This window comes from Corvus moneduloides, chromosome 17, assembly GCF_009650955.1.
Source record: "Corvus moneduloides isolate bCorMon1 chromosome 17, bCorMon1.pri, whole genome shotgun sequence".
Taxonomy (NCBI): Eukaryota; Metazoa; Chordata; class Aves; order Passeriformes; family Corvidae; genus Corvus; species Corvus moneduloides.
Window position 1 is genome coordinate 3,217,475 of NC_045492.1, and position 27,578 is coordinate 3,245,052.

Below are 27,578 nucleotides of genomic sequence, written 5' to 3' on the forward strand. Positions count from 1 at the left end.
AGGCAGAGCTTTACTGACCTGCAGGAAGAGGCCTGAGGCTGTAAAAGGCCCTAAACTATAGGTTTGAAAGCATCAGTTTGATGTGCTCGGGAAAGGACAAGAGTTGGGACAGTGAAACTCATTTCTGCAGTGCTCTGGAAGCTGCCAGGTGTCACTCACCCGCAGCAGCCACCTCCCCTGGCTGTTCTCCCTCCCACCTTTAGGCTTCTTTCTGGTACAGATCATGGACAGTTCACAGTGATGCCCTTCCAAAGCACAGGCTGAGGAGGAGCTGGATTTGGCAGGAGGAGACCTGCCCACATGGAAGGTGCAGAGGAAGAGGTTGGGTCTGCAGAGTCCAGGCTCCAGCTCACTGCTGTGGGGAGGGGCAATGACACACCACATCTTGGGGCAGGGGCACAACTCACTCCTGCACACCTCTGCTCCTGCACCAGTGCTCTGACATCCCACCCTGGCACTGCTGTCACAGAAAGCCACAGGAAGGTGGTCAACTCCCAGAACGATCAGTTGGAGAATTAAGCACTGCTGGTCAGGTGGAAGAATCTAGTCTGATCCAGAGACAAGTAAAGCAGCACCTCAGAGCCAGCAGGATGTACCTGGAGGCTACAGGCTCCCGGAAAGGAGGGAGAGAACTATTAAATAGAGTATATGGAAAATGATGGACTGAGAAGCAGCTGAATCTCGAAGACTCACTCAAGAGAGGTAGGAGTCTTCAGAGCTCTGAGCAGCCTGATCCAGCTTTGAGGTGAGCCCTCCATGAAGCAGCAGGTTGGATTAGCAACCCCACAGTCCTGCCTAAACTCTGTGATTCCCTGTAGCCCTAAATCCTTCAGCACAGAGGTGCCCTGGCTGGTTACAGAAGGTTCATTCCTTCCAGGGCATCGTCTCCAGGGAAAATGGTGCAGCAAGTCACCAAGTCACAGGCTTGTGTGTCCCTGTAATAACCCTGAAATAACCCTGACCCAGCAACTGGATCCACTTTGAGGACAGGTTGCTGGGCAGAATCACAGATGCAGAACCATCCCTATAAACCAGGTGGCTTTTGAAACGGATGCAGAAGTGTCACAAAGCAAGGTGTCAGAAAGTGCACTGGTCCCCACTGAAGACAAAACTCCTTCTTACCAGAAACATTCAACATGTCATCAATTCGCCCTGTGATCCAGTAATAACCATCTTTATCTCTCCTGCAACCTAAAAATAGCCAGAAATGAGTGTGAGGCAGCAGTGCCAGTCCTCAGAGCAACTGATAAAGGATTCTGAGGGCAGGACAGGGTAAGATTTCCACTGCTGTCCCCAGGCCCCTGTGACCACAGCAGCCTGGACGCCCTTACCATCGCCTGTCACGTAGTACCCAGGGAACTTCTTGAAGTAAACAGTTTCAAACTGCTGGTGCTTTCCGTAGAGCGTGCGCATGATCCCTGGCCAGGGCTGCTTAAACACCTGGGGGTGAAAACCACAGAGCTGGGGCAGTGAGAGCCACCCCAATAACCCGGGGTACACCACTATCAGAGAGATGTCAGAGACAGCCATGAGTAGCACTCAGACACTTGCTGCCAGTGCTGATCCACTGGGAAAGTCTCACCAGTTTTGGCCAGGGGGAAGGAGCTTGGCTGAGGAGTTGTTCCCATCCTCCTGCCTTGCCCACATGTGCAAGTTCATTCAGTGATCAGCTGTAAAAGTTCCCACAAAGTTATGGCCTTGAAGGGAGTTCCCACCACCCCAGGGGGCTCTTTGTGTGGACCAGAGTTAGTGGAGGTAGAATCACAAATTTTTTAAGGTTGGAAAAGTCCAACCATCACCCACATTCACCACTAAACCGTGTCCTCAAGTGCCACCTCCATACATTTTTTGAACACTTCCAGGGATGGTGACTCTACCCCTTTCCTGGGCCAAAAGATGTGGGTAGTCTACCAGGAATATCCCAGAGCTCACAGGGAATGGACAAAGGGAGGGTGGGGATGATCAACCCTTCCTTACCAGGTAACCTTCTGCTTCTCCTTCCAGCTCTTCCCCCGACTCGCTCAGGATGGCAGGGACCACACCGAAAAAGGGGAATGTCTGCCATGAGGAGGAGGGAGAAATGAGAGATGGAGGTGAGCCCCTGCATCAGACCCCTGTGAACCAGCAGGATTGGCAGGCAGAGCAAGGGCAGCTTTGGAGAGCTGTGGTACATGGGACCCATGAGCATGGCTGCAGGGGGCCAGCCTGGGATTTGGCTGGTGGTCACCTCCCCACTGTCCCCCCACCCCCTGGCAGGCTGCAACCACCCAGCCATGGCACAGACAGGGCCCTGCTGAGGCTCATGGGGAGAACACAAGTACTCACAGCAGAGCCTGGCTTCATGGGGGTGGCAGCAGGAAGGGGTGTCAGCATGTGGCCTCCCTGCCAAGAGAGGCAAAAACCGATGAGTTTGGGCCATGCCAGCCCATCCCTCAGCTGTGCCATCAGCTCTGGCAACAGCACATCCCAGGCAGGGCTGCTCAGGGCAGGCATGCAGATGGGCCCTGGGAATGGCACAATGGGGAGTCTGTCTGGGCACAAAGCTTTGGAGCTGCTGGGGGAGAGAAAGAGGGGAAGAAGAGCAGCGTCCAGAGCACAGTCTGGAAGAGACCCTTGGAGAGGAAGGTTTCCCCTTGGAGCCTGTTTGAGTTCCAGGACAGGAAGAGAAGGGGCACACCAGAGTTTCCTGGGCAGGCCACAGACCCAAAACCCCACTACGGGAAACCTGCCAAGAGGCCCTGCAGGGAGCACAAGGGACAGAGAGGTGCCAGGGACACCCAGCTAGGACTCACCGTCTCTGTCTGCCAGAACGTGTCCACAATGGGACACCTCTCCTCTCCCACCACACTGTAGTACCACAGCCAGGCCTCGGGGTTGATGGGCTCACCCACAGTCCCCAGCACCTTCAGAGACTTCCTGCTGTGCCTGCAGAGAGGAAGGGGCTGGCAGGGGTTCAGCAGGCCGTGGAGAGCAGCAGCTGTGAGCCTGCTGCACAGCAGAGCCTGCAGGAACTCCTGGGCTACCCAAAACGGACTTTGCAGGTACAGCTCAGAGCTTTCTCAGCACTCTTCCATAGGGGAAGAGAGGAGACCTGGTCACTTTGGCAGTTCCCACTCAACCCTGCTGTGCACAGCCAATGTCCTCATGTCACTGGGACTGGCACTCACTTTTTGACGGGCTCCTCGCCGTACTTCATCAGCAGCCGGATGGCCGTGGGTGCTGTGTAGAACTTGGTCACCTTGTACTTGTCAATGATGCTCCACATTCTTCCAACATCTGGGTAGGTGGGGACACCTTCAAACTGAGCAGGAGACAGAGCAGTGACACAGCTGTTTCTCACTGCTCTGCACCTGCCAAACCTGCCCAAGCAGGAGGAGCCAAACAGCAGCTGGACCCCAGCAGGTCCTTATAGGGGTAGCACATAGTGAAACCAGCCCAGGTCAAGGACCCCCCTCGCTGCCTCCTTGGGATGGAGTTGGCATCAGCCCACCCCAGTTGTCCTAGCAGATGTCCCCTGACATCCCCTTGCAGCATGGGCACTTGGGTGGCCACCACAGTGACCCAGTTCCACCAGCCCAAATGACCCTGCCCACATGGCAAAGGGCAAGAGGTCCAACACTGTGACAGAATCACAACCCAAAGTACAAGGAACTCCCTAAAGGCCCCCCCCACCATAACAGTGATTTTCCTGTTTGCATTTCCCTGGGGATTTTGGGCATAGGTCTCTGGCTCCCTGATCTGTTACACTGCCAAGAGAGATACAGGCACAGGAGTTAAACAACAAGTTGCCAAATCAGCATCAGCAGGGAAAACACCAGCCCCTGATCCAGTTTTTCCATTAACTCAGAACATCCCTGCTTCCATTGGTACACAAGGCTTGTACTTCTATGGGAAAGAAACAGGGAGCATTTGAAAAATTAACCAGCCAAAAGCCACGTGCAAACTACCCCTGTGAGCAGTCACCATGCCCTCCCTAGAGAGCACCACCCTTCCTCCCAGAGCCCTGCACACCATCACAGAGCAGTGCAGGGATGCAGCTCAGCACCACCAGCTCCCTTTTTCTGGAGTGAAGCACGCAGCACTCACCAACACGCTGGTGGCCCCGTTGGCCAGGGGTCCGTAGGTGAGGTAGGAATGGCCCGTTATCCATCCGATGTCGGCCGTGCACCAGTACACATCCTCAGGTTGGTAATCAAACACGTATTTGAACGAGGTGGCAGCAAAAATCATGTACCCACCCACAGTGTGCAGCACACCCTGCGAGGAGAAGGCACAGGGGTGTCAGGGTGAGCTCCCACCCACACCCACCCTCATCCTGCCAGGCCCAGCTGAACATCACTGAGCTCCAACAGCAGCTGAGCAGGAATGACCAGCACAGCCCTTTTCCCAAGACCTCTGTGGCTCTTCTTCCTGCTAGGGACTCTCAACTCCCCCCTCACCAGTTCCCCAGCTGAGGGGTTCCTGTGGCTTGGCCTGTCCTGTGCAGGGAGCTGGGAGCACACCTTGGGTTTTCCAGTGGAGCCGCTCGTGTAGAGGATGAAGAGCTCGTCCTCGGCGTCGCACCACTCGGGCTCACACTCCGTGCTGGCACCACTCATCAGCTCGTGCCACCACGCGTCCACATCTGGGTTCCAGGGGGCCTGAGGAAAGCACAAGATTGGAAACAGGCTTGTCCAAAAACAAGAGAAGGGGGATGAGGAGAACAACCCAAACCTCGCCCCCCTCACGGGCCACCGAGGGAGATGTTCACAGCACAGCCTGCTGCAAACCATGCACCAGAGCTGCAGCTCCTACTCCAGAAGCTCCTTTTCACAGCCCACAGCCATGAGGAAAACCTTTAAACACAGTCTGCCTGCAACACCTGAAGCAGAGTGTCCAGACCGCAGGTAACGGCGATGAATCCCCGTGGGCAGCAGCAGCAGCCAGGAGAGGCCCTGCAGTAGCAGCTGCTCTGGGTTGTTCCCACAAACAGGCTCCTCCTGCCCTGTGGGGCTGCCCTGAGCTGCAATCCAACAGCGAAGCAGCAAGCACAGCCACACAGCCACCTGTCCCACAGCCACCTGTGGGGATCCTGACAGCAGCACGGCCCGAGACAAACAGCAGCATGGTGGGATCACACTGCTTGGCCCTGCAGGCCTCCCAAAAAATCTGTTCTCTGGGTTTTTAGGTAATAACTACCCTGGTAAGAAGTGACTGCACCAGTGCAGAGCCACCCAGCGCTGGCTGACTGAAGATGCCAGAACTGTGACAGAGCCACCAACACCTGAGGCTGATGGGCTGAGCTCACCCTGACGGTTGTTCTGGCTGTCCACCTCTCCAGGGTGGTGGCACTGCTCAGGGCAAGACTTAACTTCCCTGACCTTCTCACCTTTCCTCAGAGAAGCTTGAGGGAAGCTGTGCAGGGAACATGCCCCAGACTCCGCTCAGACCTTCACTTCTCCCATCTCTGTGAGGGCAGGCACCTGACCCAGACTCCTGCACATTTCCTCCTCACAGCGCCAGACTCCCCACAGCTCCTTCAGCTGGGGTGCACAGAGAGCAGCCACGGGGGCGCAGGGTGACTCTGTGCAGCCCTAAAGATGCTCATTTGACATCTGGAGGCACCAGGACCCCACAGCCCAGCACACAGCTCCCACACATGTGGTGCCCAGGACATCAGCTGCTTGACAGCTTGGCACAACTGGGCCCACTTGGAAAGCCTTCATGGACCCCCAGGGCTCCTGGTTTTACCTGGGAAAGCAGTTTCCACAATTCTGTCCCACCAGCAAGGTCCCAGCAAGGCACCAGGTAAACAAGCCCAAGGGCATCCAGCAGTTTTCTCTTGCATCCCTCCTTGAAGGATCCCTGATTTAGCACCCAGCCTCCAGTGCCCCAGGGAGGAGGTCAGCCCCATGGCACTGTGTGTCTTTGCCTGCCCACTCTGGGGTTCCAGAAGCCACGTGAGGCAGGCAGAGTCCACATGCTGGCTCTGGAGCTCCAGGTTTGCTGCCTGTGGCCAGGAAGCTGCAGGTGACCCCTGCCAGCTTCCCTGCAAAGGGAAGTGCGTTGTGAGAGCTGCTGCTGATGGGCAGAGAGCCAAACCCTGACCTGGATGCTGACACTGCATCCCAGAGGCTCTGCAATCCCCTGGCAGCACGCTGGCCTGTGCCCAGGGGTCACTGAAGTGGGTCTGCTTCTGGAAGCACTGGTGGCATTGCATTCACCCCACGCTGTGGGCAGCTCTGGCAAGCTGGGTGGGGTCTGTCACTGACATGCAGCTGCTGGTAGCCCGGTTAGGAGGGCACGTGTGGCCCTGCAGCCAGACCAGTTAGGGGAGGTGAGGAGCTGCATGGGAAGCAGAGAGGAGGTGCCAAAAAGAGGAAGGCAGTGCTGTGTGTAAATACCTTGGGATGGAGTCTCTGTGAGCTTTCAGTCTTTTTTTCCTGTTAAAAATCCACAAAGAGGGTGTGAAATCTGGGAAGCGGAGGATCCACACTGGGCTTTGCAAGCAGGGAGCTGGGAGCCCACAGGCCCGGATGCTGGGAAATCACCCTGGCAGCCTGGAAAACGCTCAGATCCAGGGCCAGGCCAGGAGATGCCCTGTGAGCAGAAGCCTGCCCATTCCATCACCTTCCCTGAGTGCCTCCAGGATAAGTCCCCAAGGCCACTTCCTGCACATGGCTGGCACAGAGGCACAGAGCCAGCACACAGCCCACAGACCATCCAATAGCCTCACACAAGCCAATGGCACAGTAAAAATGCATCCACGAGGGAAAAGAATCCTTAATAAAGTGTCCAAACAAGTAGAGCAGAGAGAGCCAAAGGGTAAGAGACACCCTCCAGCCACCCCCCAGGACATTCTGCACAAAAACCTCACCTCACCTACTGGAACCAGCACAGGGACAGGCTGCCCTGCAACCACTCTGCCAGGGAAACCTCACACAGGAACTCTGGTCTGCCCCTGTTTTCCCATTCCCTTGCATCTACCCTGCCCTCACAAGAGAAGGGGCAGAGCAGGGCAAGGAACATGGCCAGGCTGTCAAACACAGAGCAACACCCCAATAAAATTAACACAGCTGAACGAGGAAAAGTAACTCGAAGGTAGAGAAGCTGCTGGACTTCTTGTTCCAGGGAAGTGCACAGACCACTCCTCCTGAAAGCAGAGTCTAAAGCTCAAATACTCCCCAAACACAACCCATTTCTGAGCCAGCAGCAGCCTGGGGATAACTCAGTGCAAATAATCCCCCAACACAGAGGGACAGAAGACAATGTTGCAAGATTTGGAGCTGTGGGGTAGCTGAAAGTAACCTGCCTTTGGAGCAGGTAAGGGCTGGGCACAGCGGGGCTGCTCAGCAGCCTCGGGAGATCAGCAGGCAGCCACAGCTCCACACCTTCTCCTCCTTCCAGCCCCATCTCACCACATGCCTCTGGCCCACATCCTTTCATCTGTTTTCAGCTGCAAGGGAAAGCCCCAGCCTGAGAGCTGACAGAGCCCCTGTGCCAGCTGCACACACCCTGCACTGCTCTCAGCAGAGGATTGCTGCCCTGTTGGGGGGCTGCACTGAGCCCATGCCACGAGCACAGATCTCCTGGGTTTCCTCTCCTGCTTCCCATGTCACAGCTACAGTGCAGCACAGCACTGGTCTTTGCACAAAAGGGGAGAGAGACAAAGGGTTAGGAAGGAAAAGTCTTGTACTGGGCAGAGGAAAATGGGCATCTTGTCCCTAGTGGCTCTGGAAGATGTACCCAGGGGTCCTGTGGGCTGGCAGCTTGGTGAGGGTGTTAAAGGAAGCAGCAAGGAGAGGATCTTGTTAAGGAAAAGGAACCGTTTTTCAGACCACTCACACTGCAACATCAGTAAGAAGGGGAGTAAACAGGAACAGGAGTCAGAACAGGAGCGTCCAGGGAATCACTGCAGTGGTTTTGCACTGATCCATTTGCTAGTCTCAGGCCCATGGCAATAAAACCCCCGTCTCATCCCACCAGGAACACACCTGCACATCCTGGCACAGCCTTTTCAGAGGGGGAGACTTGCTGCAGGTCCCATCCACTGTTATCTCTTCCCTGCCCAGGTGCTTCACCACGATGCACTTTTTCAAAGAGGATCCCCTGTAAAAGGCAGGAGCTGTCACACTGGGCTGCTCAGGGGCTGAGCCAGCCCTTCCTGGGATTCACAGGCAGCACTGGAGGCAGGGCAGGAGCCTGGAGCTACTTTTGTTGAGCTGGAGCATTTGCTGCCATGCAAATTGCAGGTACACCATGAACTTCCAAGGACACCAGCCACAGGAACAGCTCAGAGAGCGGGAACAGTCTGTGCACAACTTATTGGGGATTTATCAGGTGTGATTCCTGGGGAGAAAGTGGGGGTCCCACAAGTCTCTCTCCAAGGACACTGCTGTCCTTACAAATCCCAAATTTGCCTGCCTGTGACCAGGAACAAGCCCTCCTACCAGGAGATACTGGTGGCTGCTCCAACCCCTAGGCATGACTGACTATCTCAGAGGGAGTAAAGGCTTCCAAAGCCTGATTATACATCAAGGAAAGGCGTAGGTGTTTGCCCCCTCATGAGGGCAAAGACAGCCTACAAAACACTGACAGAATGATCTTATTTCCCTTCAACCCTGTCAGAGTAACAACACAGTCTCCACCAGTTAATTCCCAGCTTCAGGATCAACTTCTGTCCTCCCAGGTACCTATTTTTACAGACATAAAGACTTAGGTTTTCTTAAAGAGTTCAAATTTCTAACGTGCAGACTATCTGCCCTGAATTTCCATGTTTGCTCTAACACACAAACCCACATTCAGTCTCACACAAGCTACACAGATGCTGTGTCTGTAAGCTTGGCAAAGTCATTTCACCATGATTATTTCCCTCTCTGTAACATCTGATGACTGTTGGTGTCAGACCTGCTGCAGAGTCTGCCCACCTATGACAACTCCCATTTGTGCAGGAGCAGATTCTGGCAGCAATGGCCTTTTTTACAAGGGAATCCAAACTTACCTGTCTTTACATTTCTGGATGGCTTCATCTGCAATGTGCTTCAAGTTGACCAGTTTGTCCCCTCGATAAAAGGCATCTGCAAAATGGTGAGGGAAACATCAGAGGGGCTTCCCAGCCAAGGCAGCCTGGGACAGCTGGAGCAACAGGCAGTTGCAGGGCGGCAGAGCAGAGCTCATGCACTGGAGTGAGGGGAAGCAGACAAGCAGTTGATGGGAAAGCTTTCCTGATGCACCTTTTTAGCCTAGAGAAACTGATGCCAAAAGAAACGGTGGAATTCCTTCTCTGGGAGCGGTCCCAGTTTGACCTGACAAATCTCTTGGGAATATCCTGTGGGAAATAATCCAATGCATCCAGAACACAGATTGCAGTTTAGTGGGTCTGTTTCATGCCATGGGAATTTACAAAAATACTATTTCTTGCACTGTTGGAAAAACAGCTGGGGAAATGCAGTGGGCTTACATGCAACGACTGCCACATTCTTGTTGACCCTTTGCTTTACAAGGCTGGGAGCTGCAGCAGGAATGTCCTTAAAAAACTGGGAAGGGTGGGAATTCTTGTATTAGGTCCGCCTCATCATACATCTTGCAAACATCTGGCTGACTTTGAGGAGGAACATGGATAAGAAGTGTTTGGAAACATGCTATTAGCAGCTGGTGACATCAAGCTTTACAGGACAAATTGGGGGGCTGCTTAGAGGCTTCACCACGTCCTGAGTGGGAAGCAGCACTTGGGCACAGCTACAGCACAGCATCCACCTTGGGAGGCTCAGCTGAGGCACTGCCCTTCCCTCTTCCACTTCCAGCTTTTAAAATAAAGACCTGTCAGCCAGGCAACAGGAAGAGAGCTGCTCAGATGTGTGTTTTACCTGCCGTGATGAGGAGAGAGCAACCGCAGTCAAGGATCCGCTCGCAAAGGGAGTCTGCAGAGAAACCTGCAAACTGCCAGAGAGCACACAGCAGAGTCAGCAAGGACACATAGAAACCCAGCCCCAAACCCCAACAGCTGCTGTGCAGCTCACTCAAAGCAAATGATTCACCACCAGGCACTGGTGGAGAGAGCTGGAGGAGCTCATTGCACAGTTAATGCAGGGAAACAGCAGCATCTTAATTAAGCTTCCATCCATCTCATGGTCAGCACTCGTCTTTCCAGCTCCTCTCCCAAAACCAAGAGCTGCTCCCCTCAGAGCTCAGCACCAAGGGCAGCACAGAGAGCTTGTTCCTACCACAACAGAGTGCAGAGCTCCAATCCTGGCACAGGCAAGCATAGCTACGACCAGCTCCAGGATCATTGGCAGGTAGATGGAAACCCGGTCTCCTTTCTTCACCCCTATGGAGGGAAGGAGAACATGGCATTTGTCAAAATGAACATGTTACATGGCAAAAGAACAGGATATAGAAATAAATTATTTTAATTCCACGTTTATATGCACACAATAAAGCTTCAACTGGAGTTAGAGCTGAAGCAGCCTTGGGTTTTGCCTTTCAAGCACTAATGACTCTTGAGAGATGATGGCAATGAACACTCCATGTTCTCATCTGCCTCCCTGAAGGAAGCAGGAAAATAACCAGAGCCCACTTGTTGGAAAACCCCAGAGCACAAAGTTTTGAGCACTGATTTCTTCCTTATACAGGAAGTGTACCAGTGCTGACATTACCAGCACTGATCAGTTTTCACAGACAGAGCCAGGAATGAATCTGCAGGTTGCAGAGCAAATTGATGAGAATTACTCAACAGACTGGAAATCACACAAGAGATGACCCCAATCTCCAAACCCTTGGCCAAATGCCTCCCCAGTATCCAGTGCTCCTGTTGCCTCAGCTGTGTACCTTGGCTGCGGAGGACATTGGCGAACTGGCAGACTTTGTGCAACAGCTCACGGTATGTGATTTTTGTGGAATCTCCAGGTTCATTCCCTTCCCTGGAAAAGCAAGGTAACATTTGTTACTGTGCAGGCAGTACAAGGTAAGAGTGAGACTGAAAACTGCTCTGGCCAACAAATATGTCCTCACCTGCCCTTCCGAGCAAACCAAACTCCAGAAATCAAATTCTGGACTAAAGTTCTCCAATAGTAGGAAAATCAGTTCAAGTACCCACCTCTGTGTAGACCACTACTGAAAGCAACTGAATGTGTGAAATGGAACTACGTGGCACTTTCAGAGAGGCAAAAAGAGTCCAACAGAACCAAAGCTAAGAGTGCACAGGCTCAGGAGCACTCTGGGATTTATGGCATGGCTCCCTCACTCCTGGCTGCTTACGCCTGCAGATATCTCTGCATGAAACATGGGCCAGTGTGCAGCAACACCCAGCCCCACATACCTGACATCTGATGGGCTGGGATGGGATGCCAAGGGCTGCCTTATTTTCCAAGGTCATATATAAATACACCCGTGTATGTTTGTTTAGTGTCATGCCTGCTCTGCCTTATTCTGTCTGTGGTCCTCCGTGAACCAACTCCGGGCTCCTGCAGCACAGACTCTGATGGGAAGACGAGCCAAGGGCTGCACCCGGAGAAGGGACAGGAATGTCATATTCCCAGGGAAATGGCTTGCTACTGAAGTAAAAACCAGCTAATTTTAATGTGACTCAACACTTCAGACACGCAAATGTGGTGGCACTCCCAAAGGATCAGGAAATTCATAAAGAATTTGACATGACTTCACACTTGGAGCAGCAGCACTCTCCTACACTCTGGAAGGACACAGACACATTTCCAGGTCTCTCCAAGGCAGCCAGCACAGAAACTCCAGTGACCCATAGATGAATAAGGGTATCACATCACTCTCAGCTGCCAGTGCTTCTGGAAAAGCGTCCCCTTAGTGTGTGCAGCCAAATGAAAAGCAACACTGGTGCTGGGGAGAGGCCAGGAAGCACCTCCATGCCAGTGGGGTGCACAACAGTGCTCCCTCAGGACTGCAGCCAGGCTCTGCCTAGCTCTGAAACAGAAACCTCACTTCTTCAACACATCAAACAGAGCACTCCAAAACTAAGTACGGAATTCTAGCAAAACCAACCACTTCTGCCAGCAACACAAACAGCAGGAAGGCTTCTGGGATGCAGAAATGCAGAAATTCTGTAAATCATGCCATTCTGTGCCATCACAACAGTGACCACGTGCTCCAATGGCAGACATGGTCCTGGTGGAGAAACCACAAGAGCTGGGGGAGCCCCACTGATACAAGCTCTGCTCCTGCCCCACACAGAACAGGGGTTCCAAAACTGGTGGATACACCAGGATCATCCCCTTCAAAAGCTACTTGTGGATCTGCTGCTTACACACTTGACTCATCCCTCTCGATACCCAGTTACGCTCCTGGCTTCCACAGTGCTCTGCAGCAATTGGGACCATGATACCTGCACTGACACAGGACAGGGAATCTTCCCACCACTGGCTGCAGGAAGGGTGATTCTCTGCTTGATCCTTTATGCAAGTTTGGCCCCTTCTAAGTGCAAAGGGGAGAGACACAAGAATACAAATCAAAAGCAAAGTGTGGGAGAGTGTTGGGGTTTCAGTTTAATCTTAGTTTTTTTTCCTGTTAAAGGAATTTTCTCCCATATGCATGTTGCTAGGGGACAAATAGCTGTACTTAAGAAAGACAAAAAGGGGGGGTGGGGCGGGCCTGGCTACTCCTTTGTCTACACCTGGGTGTGGGGTCAGTTCGCTCTGAGCGTCCGGAGAGAGAAGCTGCAGAGAAAGGAGCTGCTGCTTCTTTCTTTTTGGCCGTTCTTTCTTTCTGCTGGAAACAACGCCGGGACCCCAAAAGCCGCTTTCCCTGCCCTGCTGGAGGCCGAGCTGTGGCTGCCCTGCCCCGCTGCTGCTTCGATCTTTCGCTACGCTGTAGCCCTGCTCGCCCTGCCTGCCTGGGCCTCCGTGGGTTTTTCCCATCTGGATACATCTCGCCTGCCGCCCGGGATTTGCGTCCGTCCCTGCCGTTCCAGCCTGCCGCTCTAGCCTGCCGTTCCAGCCTGCTGTTCCTGAGAGCCCGGGATCGGCTGCCCAGGGGTTTGTGAGGCCTTTGTCCCATCCCTCCCCGGGATCCCGGGGCACCGGTGCCGCGCGCTCCCCGAGCTCGCTCCGGAGCGCCCCCTGCAGCCGCGGGGGAACCATCGCACCTGCCCTGCTCACCGGGAGCCGCCAGCGCCCCTGCCGGCTGCGAGCGGAACTGCACCCGAGGGGAAAGGGCCCGACAGCCGAGAAGGCTGGCACTGGGTTTGGGATTGTTTGCTGTTACTGCCAGAGTTATTGTTGTTTGTTTGACTGGTTATATACATATATATACATATATATAGTAAAGAACTGTTATTCCTATTTCCCACATCTTTGCCTAAAGGCCCTTGATTTCAAAATATAATAACTTGGAGGGAAAAGGGGTTATATCTGCCACTTCAAGGGGGGCCTCTGCCTTCCTTAGCAGACACCTGTCTTTCAAAACCGAGACAGAGAGTGAACCAGAGGCCAAGGCAGGCGGCTCAGCCTTGACATCCCAGCAGTTTCCTCTCCTTTTCCCATCACAGCCAGAAGCATCACTTTGAGCTAAATGACATGTGAAACTATTAGTCAAGGTCCCTTACAGCAGGATTCTCAGCTAGGAAAGGGAAACCAGGAAATCAGTTTCCTTTTTCATTCTGTTACTTGAGGTCAAAGATCCAAGAGCTGATTTCAGTGCTGGGCTGGGCAGCTGTAACTGATCTGGCTCACAGGAACAGCATCTGCTATTGCTGTGTCTGGCTGCACACTGAGCGCCTTCTCTCACCATCCAGGTTTTCCTTTGTCCATCTACATCCAGGCTGGTGCTGTGCAAACCTGCTTGTGACCAGACGTGCAGGATCACTATGCATGCAACTCTGCCCTTAGCCACGAGCCTTGCTATGGAATAGATCTTCAAAGACAATTATAATGCTTCCAAATGCAAGCTGGAGCATCCCAGCCCACTAATCCCTCACCTGAAGGTCACTGGGGTCTGCTGGGCACCACAGGCAGGCCCTTTGCGAGCCAGCCCCCAGCTCAACAAACAGGGCAGGGTGGAAAGATGTCCCTTTGTCTGTGCTCTGCCCCAGCAAAGGATCCAATTACAGCCTTTACTAAGAGGGGAACACATTAGGAGGGAAGACTAGCACAGGCTGCCCAAGGCCCTGCGTGCTATTTGGGGGCTGGTAGCTGAGGGGAGAGGCAGCCAGGTCACCCAAGCTGTGGGTTCTCAGGGCAGCAGCCCTGTGACCCCTCAGGCAGAGCTGCATCGTGCACACAGTGCCCATGAGGGACACGGACCTGCCCAGAGCCACCTGGCACGAGGCACCGCTCGGACATTCCTGCTCTCCCTGCACATGAGAGGCACATCTCAAATATGCCAGGTCCTCCTCCTTGGCAGGATTCCAGAGGGACATTCAGGCCAAGGAATGTACCCAGGCCTCGTCCTCAAGGTCAGAACACATAAGGCACTGCAGGAGAAGCACAGAGTAAAGTCAAAGAGAAGTTAAAACTTCTGCGAGGATTTTCAGGAGGCTTTCAAAGTCCTCTCCATTTATTTGCGTGACTGCAAATAAACAGCTCCTCTACCACCAGCGGGGGAAACCTCAGGCTTCATGTTTTAAGAAGACCTTGTGCTCAATGGGAAACAAACCATGCCATTGCTTCTACAGGACAAGATGCCTCCTTTCAGTGCATCTCCAGCCAAGGTCTTGAGCAGTCTCTCAAGAGCAGGCAATTGCTTTATGTCTCCCTGCATCTGAAAATAGTCTGGAGTGCCCACAGCTATACTCAGCAGGCTACAGTAGCACTCAGACTGCTCCGTCCTCTGCTCTGGCACAAAAGCCCAGTGAATGATGGATTTTAGAAAGGGCATTTAAAGGAATGCCCACTTGCATGCTATCAAGTACTCTGCATCAAAAGCGAGCCTGTAAACTCCTGGCATCCAAATTCTGCCAGCAGCATCTTCCCAATGGTGCCCATCTGACATAAGCAAGAGCATCCGAGCATCCCACATGGGCTCCCTTGTCCAAATTCAACTGAAAAAGAAATAAAACTCCAAAAATAACCCTCACTCTTCTGAAAACAGCACTGCAGAACTCACCTCCACAGTTCTAACCCCACCAAATCCAACACCCCCCAAATACATATTTTTTTAAGATCTGGTGGTGAAAATAGTTGGCAGCAGCACTGCTGTGATTATTCGTGTGCAATCTGTGCTCTAACAGCAAGGCTTCTTCTGAAAGGAAAATCCAATTCTCAGCTCCCCAAACACCCCAGATATATCACTGGATGAAATATTTGGTAAAGCATAGTGAGTCTGACTTTTTTTTTCCCATCTTGAAACCGAGTCCTACATTTAGCAACTGTAATCCAAAATTTTACAGTATCATCTGGCCCATGGCAGGAATGCATTTGAGATTTTTAGCACTTGAGAAGCCTGTGTTTTACATATTGCATGTTGTGTGAATACTCAGCTGGAGAAAGGAGAGTTTTGGCCATATGGAATACATACGGAAGAAATTCTTCCCTGTGGGGGTGGGGAGGCCCTGGCACAGGCTGCCCAGAGAAGCTGTGGCTGCTTTATCCCTGGCAGTGTCCAAGGCCAGGTTGGACACAGCTTGGAGCAACCTGGGATAGTAGAAGGTGTCCTTGCCCGTGGCAGGGAGTAGAACTAGATGACCTCTAAGGTCCCTTCCAACCCAACCCATTCTAAGATCTCCACTGAATCACCCACTGACTCAGTAAATCCAAGTTTTTCACCTAAACACACAGATGCACAACCGGAGGCATTCTGAGGCAGGTCTTCTCCTAGAAATGGTGATTTGTTGAAGAAGCCAGGTTTCCTGCAAAGAGGAGAGTTTTGTATCTGCCTGCAGCCATTCCTTGCCAGGCCCAGACACCCCAAGGGCATGGGGGACCACCACCACCACCACAGTGTGCACGATGCACGATGGTAGCACCCAGCCCTGCTCCAAACAGATCCTTGTCAACATATGAAAGGCAGCACAGGCTCTGCAGAGCTCTTACCCTCCTGCTCCCTTCTGCCAGCAGTTAAAACATAGGGCTCCCCACTTTGGAGCAGGCACTGGCACACACAAAGCCCCATGGCGCAGACCCTGCCAGCGTCCGAGCAAGGAACAACCACATGGAGAAGTCACACGGGCAGGGGAGGAAGAAAACATCAGGTGGGAAAGCTGAACACTCGTCACCTCTGTGGCACTACCACACTTACAGGGGGCTCACAGACTGCCTGCTCAGCTGGAGTTTGACCTTGGAGGTGCAGAGCCACAGAGCTATTTCACCTGGTGCCCAGGTAGTAAATCAAGGTTAAGCTTCCCTGTTAGAGCCACCACGCAGGTGAGCAAGTGATTTAGTGCTGTACATACATGGTGTAGGAGGGAAGGTGGTTTGTAGGAGCAGGCAAGCATTTCTGTAGAGCCCCATTAGCTCAGGCAGTTACCCTGTGGAGCAGTCAGGGATGCAGAGCAGCAGTGTGGGAGAGGGATGCTGTGCCCAGATGCTCTCCTGGGTACTTACACCAAAGCAGGTTAAGAAGTTACCGTCCTCTGCCAAGCACCAGGGCTGACTACAGGACTTTGTAAAGCATGGTCTGCTTCACCCACTCATCACCTAACCAAGTGAGCTGAGCCCATCTCAGCTGTAGGGTGACAAACAGGAGGGAGGGGCAGGAACTCAGCAGCCAAGGGGACACACACTTCCCAGAGCACCCAAACAGACCAAGCAAAGCTGACTTGAAAATGAATCAGCCATTGTTTGGCTTTTCTCTTTCACCACATTTCCAAAGAAAAGTTATTTGCATCACCTGTTTGAATAACAGATGACTACAACTCCCTAGGCAAAGCTGCCCCGGCATTGGCACGGAGCAGCAGGAAGCGTGGGGTGCCTCAGTGGCAATTACAGTTTTCAAAGGAATTGAGGATGGCAACTGTGGTTTACAAGGGCTACAACACCACTGATAAGGTGATGTACAGGAGAAAAGGAAGCACTGAAGCCAAGCAAGTGAAGTGTTAGAAGTTTTCAAGGTCTGCCAGACCATCTGCAGATCCACACAGCCAGAAACACAGAAATCACAGACCAAAGTAAGCTAAGGACAAAGCCAAAGCCTTTCTGATTCCTGAAAATGCTCCCACTGAGGACCAAAGGGGCTGCAGATCATTTAAGTTTCTCCTCTAAGCTCCTGTCAACACATCACTCAGCTTTTGCAAGGGCATCTAGTGACCGGACAAGCAACAATGGCTTTAAACTGATGGAGAACAGGTTTAGACTGGGTATTAGGAAGAAATTCTTCCCTGTGATGGTGGGGAGGTCCTGGCCCAGGACCCACAGTTGTCCCATTGCTGGAAATGCTCAAGGCCAGGTTGGATGGGGCTTGGAGCAACCTGGGCTAGTGGAAGGTGTCCCTGCTCATGGCAGGGGGGTGGAACAAGATGAGCTTTAATGTCCTTTCCAATGCAAACCATTCTGTGATTGAGTAAAAGCAGTAACCCAAAGTTACGAAGCAGAGGTGTGGGGCATCTGAAAGGTAAATTTTCAGAGCACAGCAAACCATCTCAAAGCTACCAGGTCTCATTTTCTGACTGGCAGAGATGTGATGGCAGCCCACAGAGCAATTTTTCTTAATGCAGGACAAAGGCTCTGCATTTTCCCTATTGGAAAGCACCCTTAAGTAAACATGGATTCCCAGTTTGGAAAAGGCGTTGTAGGAGGGAAAGAAGCCTTTACCAGATGATGCCATGTCACAGAAAGAATTTGCACAGTGGGGAACCACAGAGAGACTCAATGATCTCAGAGGTCTTTTCCAGCCTAGTTAATTCTGTGATCCTGGGACTCCAGTAGAGCACAGACGGCGACTGTGGCAATGTCCGCCCTAGAACATCTCTGTTGCCATCTAAACTAAAACATGCTCAGAGCCCAAAATCCCTCCTAAACATGGGACCAAAAGCAGCATGAGAGATCTCCAGCTCTTGCTTCACCAGCAGCCTGTCCCCAGAGCAGGGTACAAGGTAAAGGAAGGAATTGTCCTGCTGTGGTGACAGCTCTTCACGTGCAAGGTCACCGGGGGCGGCCAGGAGAGCTCATGGCTCCCCGATCCATTCCACATCCAGAATTAGAGTAGCCAAAATTCCAGGCAGAGCTGGGCCCAGCCAGGCTCCTGCCATGTGGGAAATGTGCTCACGCGTGAGCTGCATGGGCAGCGAGAGCCCCGGGCGTGCTCAGCCACTGTGGTGTCAGCTGCTCACGCACCTCCTGCCACCACCTGGCCTCGGCTGTTCTTAGGACAGACCCAAAACTGCTGCCTGGAAAGGGTCTGCCTGGACATATCTTCCTTTCTCAGGAACAACAGCAGCCAAAACTGAAAAAAAATAGCATTTCTCCCTCTGCCCCAGCTTTGCTTATGCCATTTTAGAGAGGAATGGCACTTGAGTAAAGACAGCATTTTAAATCTGATTTTGAGAAAACAGATTACATTGGAGCATGAAGTTTGGGGAGAGCGGCTGTGCAAGATAATCAGAAAAAGACACCCTTTCATCAGAAAAAAATTCTGGTATTTGCAGGGATTGTTCAATATGGAAATGCTCTTAACTGCTCAAGCAGATGGGTCTGCAAAAAACTTCCATGAGAACATTTCATAATAACAGGGCAGACTGCCCAGCCCTGCCCATGCTTAGCGTCACTATCTCCCACCACAATAATGTAAAATTCCCGAAGGAGTTCTGGGAAGCCTGAGGTTTCTGGAGCAGCAGGTTTACCAGAAAGGTCAACCCCACCATCACCATGCTTAAATCCCCTTGCGTCACAACATGGATCAAGAAAGAAGAAGTTGAGTAATGACAGAGCTCAGCTTGGGAGGGGCTGGTGAAAAAGTCTTCCTAGTGTGTTCAGAGATATTTGGCAGCACTGAGAGAACATTGTTGAGAAAACCTGGGAACACAAAGCCCAGGGAAAAGAAGAATCTTAACAGTTTAATACCATCACTTCCTAAACCCACACAGCTGACTGCGACAACTGCATTAAAACCATCCATCAATTTTCCCCTCCAGCGTCCCCCATACACTTAGGTAGGGCCTAACAAAGCTCTGCTCTCAAATCCATCTCTGAGCCAAACCATCCCAAAGTGACTTGAAGTAGATTTTAAAAAGCTGGTCACATACCTAGGATGAATGGGTTCCTATTGCTGTTAAGAAACCCAAACCAGCTGTGTCAAAGCAGGAGCCCTGTGCTCTGCAGGGCACAATGTTCTATGCTCAGCCCCAGGCCCATCCCCTCCAGCCCAACTGACTCCAACACAGGCACTGTGTTAGTGTGTATTCTACAGAACAGCTAAAATGGAGCTTATTTCTACAGGGACACTGGGCCACCATCTGCTCTTTGATCAGGGAATCAGTCCTCTACTCACCTTTAAAAACAGCCATATGGACATGCAGCCTACAAAGCAAACACCCAACACCCTGCATGGCTGCTACTGTCCCATAGGAAAACCACATCCATCTTTCTGTCCTTCCCTCTCATTAAATGCACTCCCAGCTACTCTTTGTATCTGCAGCCTTTCAGAAGCTGAACAAATACCAGAGGCATCTAAAGAAGTAATATTTACCTTGTGCAGCCCAACCACTGTTCACTCTGCCATACCCTGAGTGATCTTACACCACAGAGCCCAGCTGGAGGTGGACACTGCTCCAAAACCACTCTTTAACTATCAACCTACCAAAATTACCTCCAGTTATCCAGCTCATGCCAGGCTATGCCCTAAAATCTACTTCAAGCCCCTTTCTTTAGGCAGTGGGATGCTCAGACATCTCTAAAGGAATCAACACCTCCCACCTCACACTGCTGCTGGTTCATCAGCCAACATGGGCAAGTGAACTCAGTGCCGTGGGGTTTGTACAGTGTATGCTCACACCTGAGAGCCAGAACACTCCAGGGGAACAGTTTTGGGGAAGACAGGATTAACAGCAGCTAACAAGTCCCTGTTCAAGGGAAATAGACTCTCATCCTGGAACACTTGACAAGATAAGTCATTTTACAAGTCATACAGACCACATGTGAATACCCTGCTGACGGTGTCAGCAGCCACTCTGTGCTGATGGGCTCAGCAAGGGGAATTTGCTCCTCTATGGCTTCACAGTTTTCCTACTTGCTTGATACTGAGTAACCATCAAGTCAAGAGGAAAAGCATTAACTCTAACTCTTACTTTCTGAAGTACTTTAAACCACAAGAGAACAACCAATGGAGACAAACGACGGCTTTTTGACTATTTTATTTAGGGGAGAGGTTTTTTAAAGCAAATTTTAATTACTTTTTTTGAAACAAAATGATCATATAGCGTTACAACAGAGATCATGCGCAAGACTCACCCAGCAGGTCATGGAGTTTGGCTGCCCTCAGCCAGCACTCGTAACCCCACCAGTCAAACCCACTGAATGCTGCAGAAGAATGTGAGGGTTTGACATGAGAGGAAACATTTTAGATGTTTACCATCAGTTTCTAAAGGAGCATGGACTATTTTTACCAGTCCAATGGGAGTAGGGCTTATATTCAGTACAAAACAGCTGATTCCTTGTTTAAACAATTCACAGTTGGGCTGTGGAACAGACCCTGGATGAAGCTTCTGTAAGTAAAATAATCAACGTGCTCCCTGCAGCTGGGAAATGCCCCATTTTGGGAAATAGCTGCATCTCTGGCTGGAACACTCTGCCAAATTCTGAAGAGCTTCTAGAAACACAGAAAGCCAGACAAGGCAATTTCAATGGAGGCTCAAACAATATCCATAAAGGTCATGGTAGGAAATTAGGCTTTTAATCAGATTTTTGGTGGACATTTCAACTCCATGCATCATAAACCTCCAGAGGTGACAGCCAAGTGTCACCTGCTGGAATGTCATTTAGGGAACATCTCTTAGAAGATGGTCAGTGGCATCAGGAATGGCAAACATGCTTCATTACCACTGAATGAATCATAAAACGAATGGTCTGGTTTGGAAAAGATCTTAAAGACCACCTGGTTCCATGGGCAGGGACAGCTTCCACCATCCCAGGTTGCTCCACGCTCCATCCAACCTGGCCTTGAGCACTCCCAGGGATGGGGCAGCCACAGCTTCTCTGGGCACTATCAGGTAGTCAAGTGTAACAAAGCAACCAGGAAGGCCCTCAACTTCCTTGAGGGATTCCCCCAAAGAAGGGAGGTGACATCTGTGAAAATGAATTCATGGAAAACCGCCAGGGTTCACGATTTCCTACCACACCTCATTTCGACATTTCCAAGTGATGTGCAGAAATGCAAACAGAGAACTGAAACCCTGCCCCAAAAAGGGGGAGGCAAGAGCTCTTGTGAAACCACTGGCCATCGGCACTTCAGCCCAGGAGCTCTGAGCACAGAGAGTCCACCAGGCACAGCAAGTGCAACAACCCACCAGAAAAATGCCACACTTGGAACAAGCACCCACTCACACCTCTTTTGGCAAAGCTTGAGCATTTTGCCCCCTAATTGGAGCAAGTCTCATCCACGTGGAGCCGGAGTCCTTGTCCACTGCTGCTCCATTCACACCAGGGGAGAACACACAAGCGATTCACACAGCTAAAATAATCAGGTTTTCTAGTCCAATGAGCAAACTGAAGGCTCTGATCTTCCATGTCCTGAATCCATACAGAAGTTCACCATCCTCTCCGTCCATGAACTCCATTTATCCACCTCAAGTTTCAAATCTCCTGCCAATATTTACAATATGCCATTATGGCACAACCACGGTGCCCTTCCCTACAGTAATCAAGTTTTCTTAAAACACAGCCAGTTGCCTGTACTAGCTGCAAGCAAAACAAGACAGAAGTTTCACAGAAATGGGAAAATCCAGGTGCCACTGTCAGTGCACACACACCCCTCATACTGCCCCAGGTAGTCATTGTACAATCACATCCCCAGAACCATGCAGAAAGGCAGCATTGCACAGGGTATAAACCAACATTTTTGGGTACGGGTGGAAGCAGAAATTCATGAAAAGTTATTAAATCCCTTGTGCTGGACCTAGAGAGCTGTCAGAGCAATGAGGAGGATGAGGAAAAAGTACTAAGTAAAGATAAAAGCTGTCACTGGTGTAATTTACGCAGCAGCGTTGCAGTTGTGTTCACAGCAGCTCAGCCAAGAGCCTCTTAGACTGAACCAAAGTACCATGTTGGGTAAGAACCACAGCTGATGTTTTGCCTCCAGGAACAACATCAGCAGCAGGAGATGCTGTTTCTGGAGCACATGGGCCTGGCCACCATCAGCAATTCTGTTTCAACATTGTCCTTGGCAGTCCTGCTGCTGACCCTGAAGAGTGACCACTGAAAGTGAGGAAGCAAAGGGCAAGGCTAAACCAGCTCCACAAAAACACTGTTCTTCCAGGCACACTTGAATTACTTTCTTGAACAACTTTTTGTGGGAAAGCTCCCGAAGGTGGTCTGAAAAGAGCCATCTCCGTGCGCTCAGTGCCACCGGCCTCGTGCTCGGGCAGCTCTGCCAGCAGCTCCACCACCTCTCCCAGTGACCCTGTTTCACTGTACCCCTAGGGATGCAAATCAGATTTACTGGTTCCCAGGACTCCCTCCATTGCCCTCTCTGGGCAAAGAGGGGCTGGCAACCTCCCAGCCCTTGGCACTGCAACCTTTTGCAAACACCACCAGCATACCCTGGCCAGCAGCTCTGCAATTCCACATTCAAGTTCCTGCCCCCCATCTGGGACACATGCCATTTAATCCTGGGCACTTACGGACATCTCACTTGTTTATCTGGTCCAATACCTTCTGGATATTCCCTTGTATTTATATAGATGGATGCTGTATCCCTGCCAGTAGCAGCTACCAAAGGTTTCTGAGCAAATGGCTGGGAACAAACAGATCCAACAAAACCCAAATGAAAGCTGCTCCCCTGATTCAAGGCAGCTGAGCTGCTCTCCCAGGCAGGAGAGGTTAAACAACCCCTCTCCTCACTGCTCTGCCACAGAGCAACCAACAAAGTGTTGCCTGAGTTTCTTGTCTCTTAACAGATTTGACTTAACAGAGAAGAAAAATCCCACTCTGTCTCCAGGAGCAGGATTATGTGTTATTTGAGCTCAATAAAAACTACTTCCAGAGAAAATCTTCAATAACATGGAATGCCCCCCCATGGAGGCACAAGTCCAGGGGTGCTTCTGAGTGGGCAAAACCACAGGAGACCACAGACACTGGGTGATCAAGTGGTCACCAACATTTAATACCTGTCCCTTTCCTTCCTTGCACTGCATAGCAGAACAGCACGAGGCTGAGAGCACTTGCCAGCTCCCTGCTCCTGCCCTGCCTGGCATTCGGGGATGGAAGAGGCTCTGCAGAGCAGGAATGGGGCTTGAGATCTCCAAAACATCAAACTAATCACGCTTCCCAGCATCTCCCTGCAAACCAGCAAGTGTACCTGACAGGGATGAGTCAAATTCTGCTTTCAAGTCAGCCCTTGGAATGGAAAAACAACTTCCAGTGACTCTGAGCATGCCAAGTGCTTGAGTACCACAGTGCTCAATCTGCTGACTCACAGCATCCAGGAAAGCACACTCCACACATGCCTGAGGAGGTAGCTCGCTGCTCTCAAATCTTTATTTCATCCCTTTGGCACAACTGCTCACCTGGGAACTACCTTGGAGATTTCAGTAGTAATGAACAGGATGGAGGATGCAGCACATGAGTCCAACAGAAACACTTGGGTCAGAAGAACCTCAAGACATGACAGGAGAAAATAGGTCTCAGCACGCACATATAGAGCCCTTGGTAACAAGTTTTAGATCATGATCCCTGTTTTTTCCAGCCCCTCAGGCCAAACGGAGAACCTCAAACCCTTAAGCTGGAATCACCATGCTGCCTTGGGGCAGCATCACCTTCTTATCTCATCCCCAACCAAACCCACAACAAGACAACCAGAGCACTTACATGAATTTAATTTTAAACCCATCATGACCTTGCTTCAAACAGCCCACAACCAAAGTTGGAGACTCCATTCACTTATGGAGAAGGGAGCTACACCTGAGGAGAAGCTGTGAGTCCCTCCTGTCCCAGCCTATACTTACATACGAGTGTCCAAACACTAACCAGCACAGCACTAACCACACTGCTTGGTGACTGCCTAGAACTGGGAGAGGAAACATTTCAAAGAAGCCAGGAAAGCACATGACTTGGACATGTCTGAGCTACTACACTACTCCCTGTTTTAATACCATGTTTCTGTTGATGCTCCCTCTACTGCCACTCCTGCACTACCCACGCAGCTCAGTCAGGGAGGGCCCCACAACACAGGGATGTTCCCGTTTGGAGGGATGAGAAATGCTGTCTGAAGCACCCAGTTTTGTCATCCCCTCCCACACTGGCAGATTTCACAAAGGCCACCAGAAAAGAGCTACACTTTCCATGATAGAATCTACAACTATCATTGCCTTGAAGATTTATGAAGATTTACAGCTTCGTAAAATACTCATACATTCAAGGTAATTTATTACCTATTTTAGGTGCACATAATGTGCCTGATCTCCAGAAGCAGAGCATTGTATTGTTCAGCCGTGCTTCCAAAATAATTATTATCTGCCAAAACAATCTATTCCTTAACACACACAACAGGGAGATGACATGGAATGCTGAGGAGGCACCCCAGAAAGGGCTGTGTGGGGCCACCCCTTTTCCCATAGAGAATCCCCATCAGGAAAAGAGCTGTGCTGAGCCTGGGTAGTGCTGTGGGCATGAACTAAACCATGCACATGCCCGCAAGTGTGGATCAGTAAAAGCAACCTTCCCAGTTGTGAATTTTGTTCTTTAAACAAACTGTGATTTAGTCGTGTACTTTCATCACCAGAAGAGCCTTGAAAGAGACTGCATCACTGGAAGGGTAGCAAGTCATCCAGGAAGTTACAAAAGAATTGAAGGGTCAGCTTGACACAGGAAGCCACAATCCTGAAGCCAGTGGAAGCAGCAGAGCCAACTGCACCATGTAGAAGCCAGCTCCAATTAAGCACTTGGAAAGGCTGGATGCTAACAGCCAGCATCCTCTGCCACAGCATCTGTGCACATGACAGATGTGTGGGGTGGTTGGTTTGTTTCTTTTATTTATTTTAAACATGCTCTTATAGTTGTTCGGTTTTTTCTTACAGAAGGTTTTATTGGAAGAAACCTCAAGGCTACAAGGCCCTAAATCCATGATTACATTTTAAAGTCAAATCATATAAAGAAACCCAAACCAAACAAACCACACCTCCTAATTTTATATTTGCATGTCCTGTTTGTTCCAGGCCCAGAAGAGGCACTTATTATTTTGTTAAACAAAGCTCCAGTAAGCTCTGGCAGCCTTTACTCTCTTTATTGCTCCCTTCTAGATGTGTAATGTCATATGCCAATATAAAAAAGCAGAAAATGAATACACTCTCCCAGAGATGGCAGAAGCCAGAAGCACCCAGCTAAGCCCCACCTCCTTAGCTACAGGGACTCTAAAAACAAAGCTTTTCCTCCTGTCCCTGGTCCCACCAGGCACTACCAGCACTGCAGCTGGGGTAACTGGTTTGAGAAACAGAGGCACAGGTTACACACAGAACAGGCCTCACCCAAGTATTTTCATACCCTGGGGTCTAATTAGAGAGTTTTGCAACAGGTGTTGGTTTTTTTTCATTCCCACCTGGTTATATTTCACCTCCACAAGCTGCCCAGGCTGAAGTTTATATGAGATTATTAACAGACGCTTCAGCACAGAACTAAGGGCTGTCCAAGTGACTTAGGCATGTCTACAGCAGGGTGAAGGAATACTGTGCTCCTGCCCTAATTAACCACCCAACACAAAGTCCCCAGCACTGCTGCAAGTCCCCTTATCATCCCAGTAGCTGGTCCGGTCCCTTTCCCCTGCAAGGCCCACAAGAGTCACCAGAGGTACCCACCTGCACAGCAACTGCTGTTACTGACCTCAGCCTTTGCACACCATTATGAAAGAGATTTCACTTTTGAGAGCAGCACTTTATCAGAAGCATTTCCTGGAGCTTCTGTTCCTTTTTTTAGGCCACATCAACAATACCAAGCAGAGAAAGAGGAATCAGAAGCAACAAAACCAGAAATATTTGTAACGTTTGCAAGCAGCCCGAGATACCCTAGTGAAACAGGCAACAGGGAAAAATCCGTGTTTCCTACCAGCTCAGGATGGCCATTTTGAACTACACAGTCCTAACAGCACCATGAAGACGACACCATGACAGCAAACATCACCTATGTACAAGTTCTGCAACATTAGGCAATCCCATGTGCTGCCCTTTGTGCTGAAAACGCAATTCCATGTGGCTTGGGATTAGACCCTCTGAGTGGAGCCAATTTGGGCAGTCCTGGGCTGCTGGTGGTGCAGGAACCTTTAGAGCAGCTTGGCCCGATGAGCTGCTCACTCCCTCCCATCCATGCAAGACTGGAGACAGCCACAGCCAGCAGTTCTGAGTTTTGTCAGGACACATCGCTTCTCAGAGACACTCAGCAATGCCTCCAAACATTATTCAACTTTTCCCTAACTTCCTCCTCTCTGAAAGCAAAGACCATGGTCCTGTACCTTTTCAGAGCTCTCAGAGCTGGGCAGTCAACAAAATCTTGTTTTAAGTTCAGCACCTTTGCCATCTAGCAGGCTAAGACTTTCTTAGAAGCAATCAAGTGGCTCAGGTGTTCAAAAATAAAAAAAAAAACCTCTTCAGCTTTCAGAGGCTTTAATTTCTTTTTTGACCTTTTATACAGTGTGACAAGTCTCAACAAGTTTTAGGGAGCCAGGCTCATTCCAGAGTGTTAAACACAAAACTTGAGAGGACAAGATGACAGCAATTAATTATTGTTTTGTTTTGAAGAAAACCACCTGCCCAGAGAGGAGGAATTTTATGAGTTGCAACCCTCAGCTCCGCTTTCTCAAGTCCTCAGTGCCACAGGTTTGCAGGCCAGTGCCACACGTCGCACCTCTTCCCTCACTCCCACCGGCATTCCCAGCTGACAGCTCCACACTACAGTGCCTGGTCACCTGTGACAGAGCCACACTAGGAGAGTTTACCCCAAAACAGTCAGGGGAAACTCTCTGCTAAGGAGGAAGAGAGACTTTATTTTTTTGCACTGTGAACACCATGACTGACAGCCACCCACCATTTTCATATCCACTCCAAGCTTTGCTCAGCATCACAAATCCCCCCACAAAGGCTGCCAGAATAACCAACAAGAAAAATGTTCACCAAGCCCAAATTAAAACTGTAGGCTGCTGCCTTGCTGTCACACAAAGATTTATGAACATGAAGAACTCAGTCCCTCAACAAACCCCAGCACAGGACCAGCACTGGCTGCCAAATGACTTTGTTTGCTGGCACACCTTTACCTGCATGAGTTTACAAAGGAGTTTTCATTCAGAAACTGCAGTCATTTTACATCAGAGTGAGCTAGAGAATCTATTTAACTAGCAGGGAAGTAAACACTTTCCAGCATCTCACCTGTGCCTTATCAATATGATTATCTGCTAGGCAGTGTGTGTAATTCTTTCACTGAAGCAGAAGGGCTATGGACAGAAACTGTAGAAACTCTATGAACCCAATTTTACAGCCACAGACACACTGGTATAACCATGTTCCT

General features: G+C 50.7%; 1 protein-coding gene across 2 annotated transcripts in view; it reads right to left on the minus strand.

Moving 5' to 3' along the window:
* Positions 1-27,578, minus strand: part of ACSS2 (acyl-CoA synthetase short chain family member 2) — a 32,492-nt gene that overhangs the window by 3,279 nt on the left and 1,635 nt on the right. The window contains exons 3-16 of one of the 2 annotated variants that reach the window (XM_032126734.1): positions 10,807-10,898; positions 10,203-10,306; positions 9,846-9,918; positions 8,981-9,056; positions 7,974-8,088; positions 6,384-6,422; positions 4,503-4,640; positions 4,087-4,257; positions 3,168-3,301; positions 2,793-2,925; positions 2,326-2,382; positions 1,978-2,058; positions 1,332-1,440; positions 1,123-1,191 (exon numbers count right to left, since the gene is read on the minus strand). In XM_032126734.1, coding sequence (XP_031982625.1) covers positions 1,123-1,191; positions 1,332-1,440; positions 1,978-2,058; positions 2,326-2,382; positions 2,793-2,925; positions 3,168-3,301; positions 4,087-4,257; positions 4,503-4,640; positions 6,384-6,422; positions 7,974-8,088; positions 8,981-9,056; positions 9,846-9,918; positions 10,203-10,306; positions 10,807-10,898 — 1,391 coding nt within the window. The remainder of the gene's footprint in view (positions 1-1,122; positions 1,192-1,331; positions 1,441-1,977; positions 2,059-2,325; positions 2,383-2,792; positions 2,926-3,167; positions 3,302-4,086; positions 4,258-4,502; positions 4,641-6,383; positions 6,423-7,973; positions 8,089-8,980; positions 9,057-9,845; positions 9,919-10,202; positions 10,307-10,806; positions 10,899-27,578) is intronic. The other variant, XM_032126735.1, reaches the window with a different exon arrangement.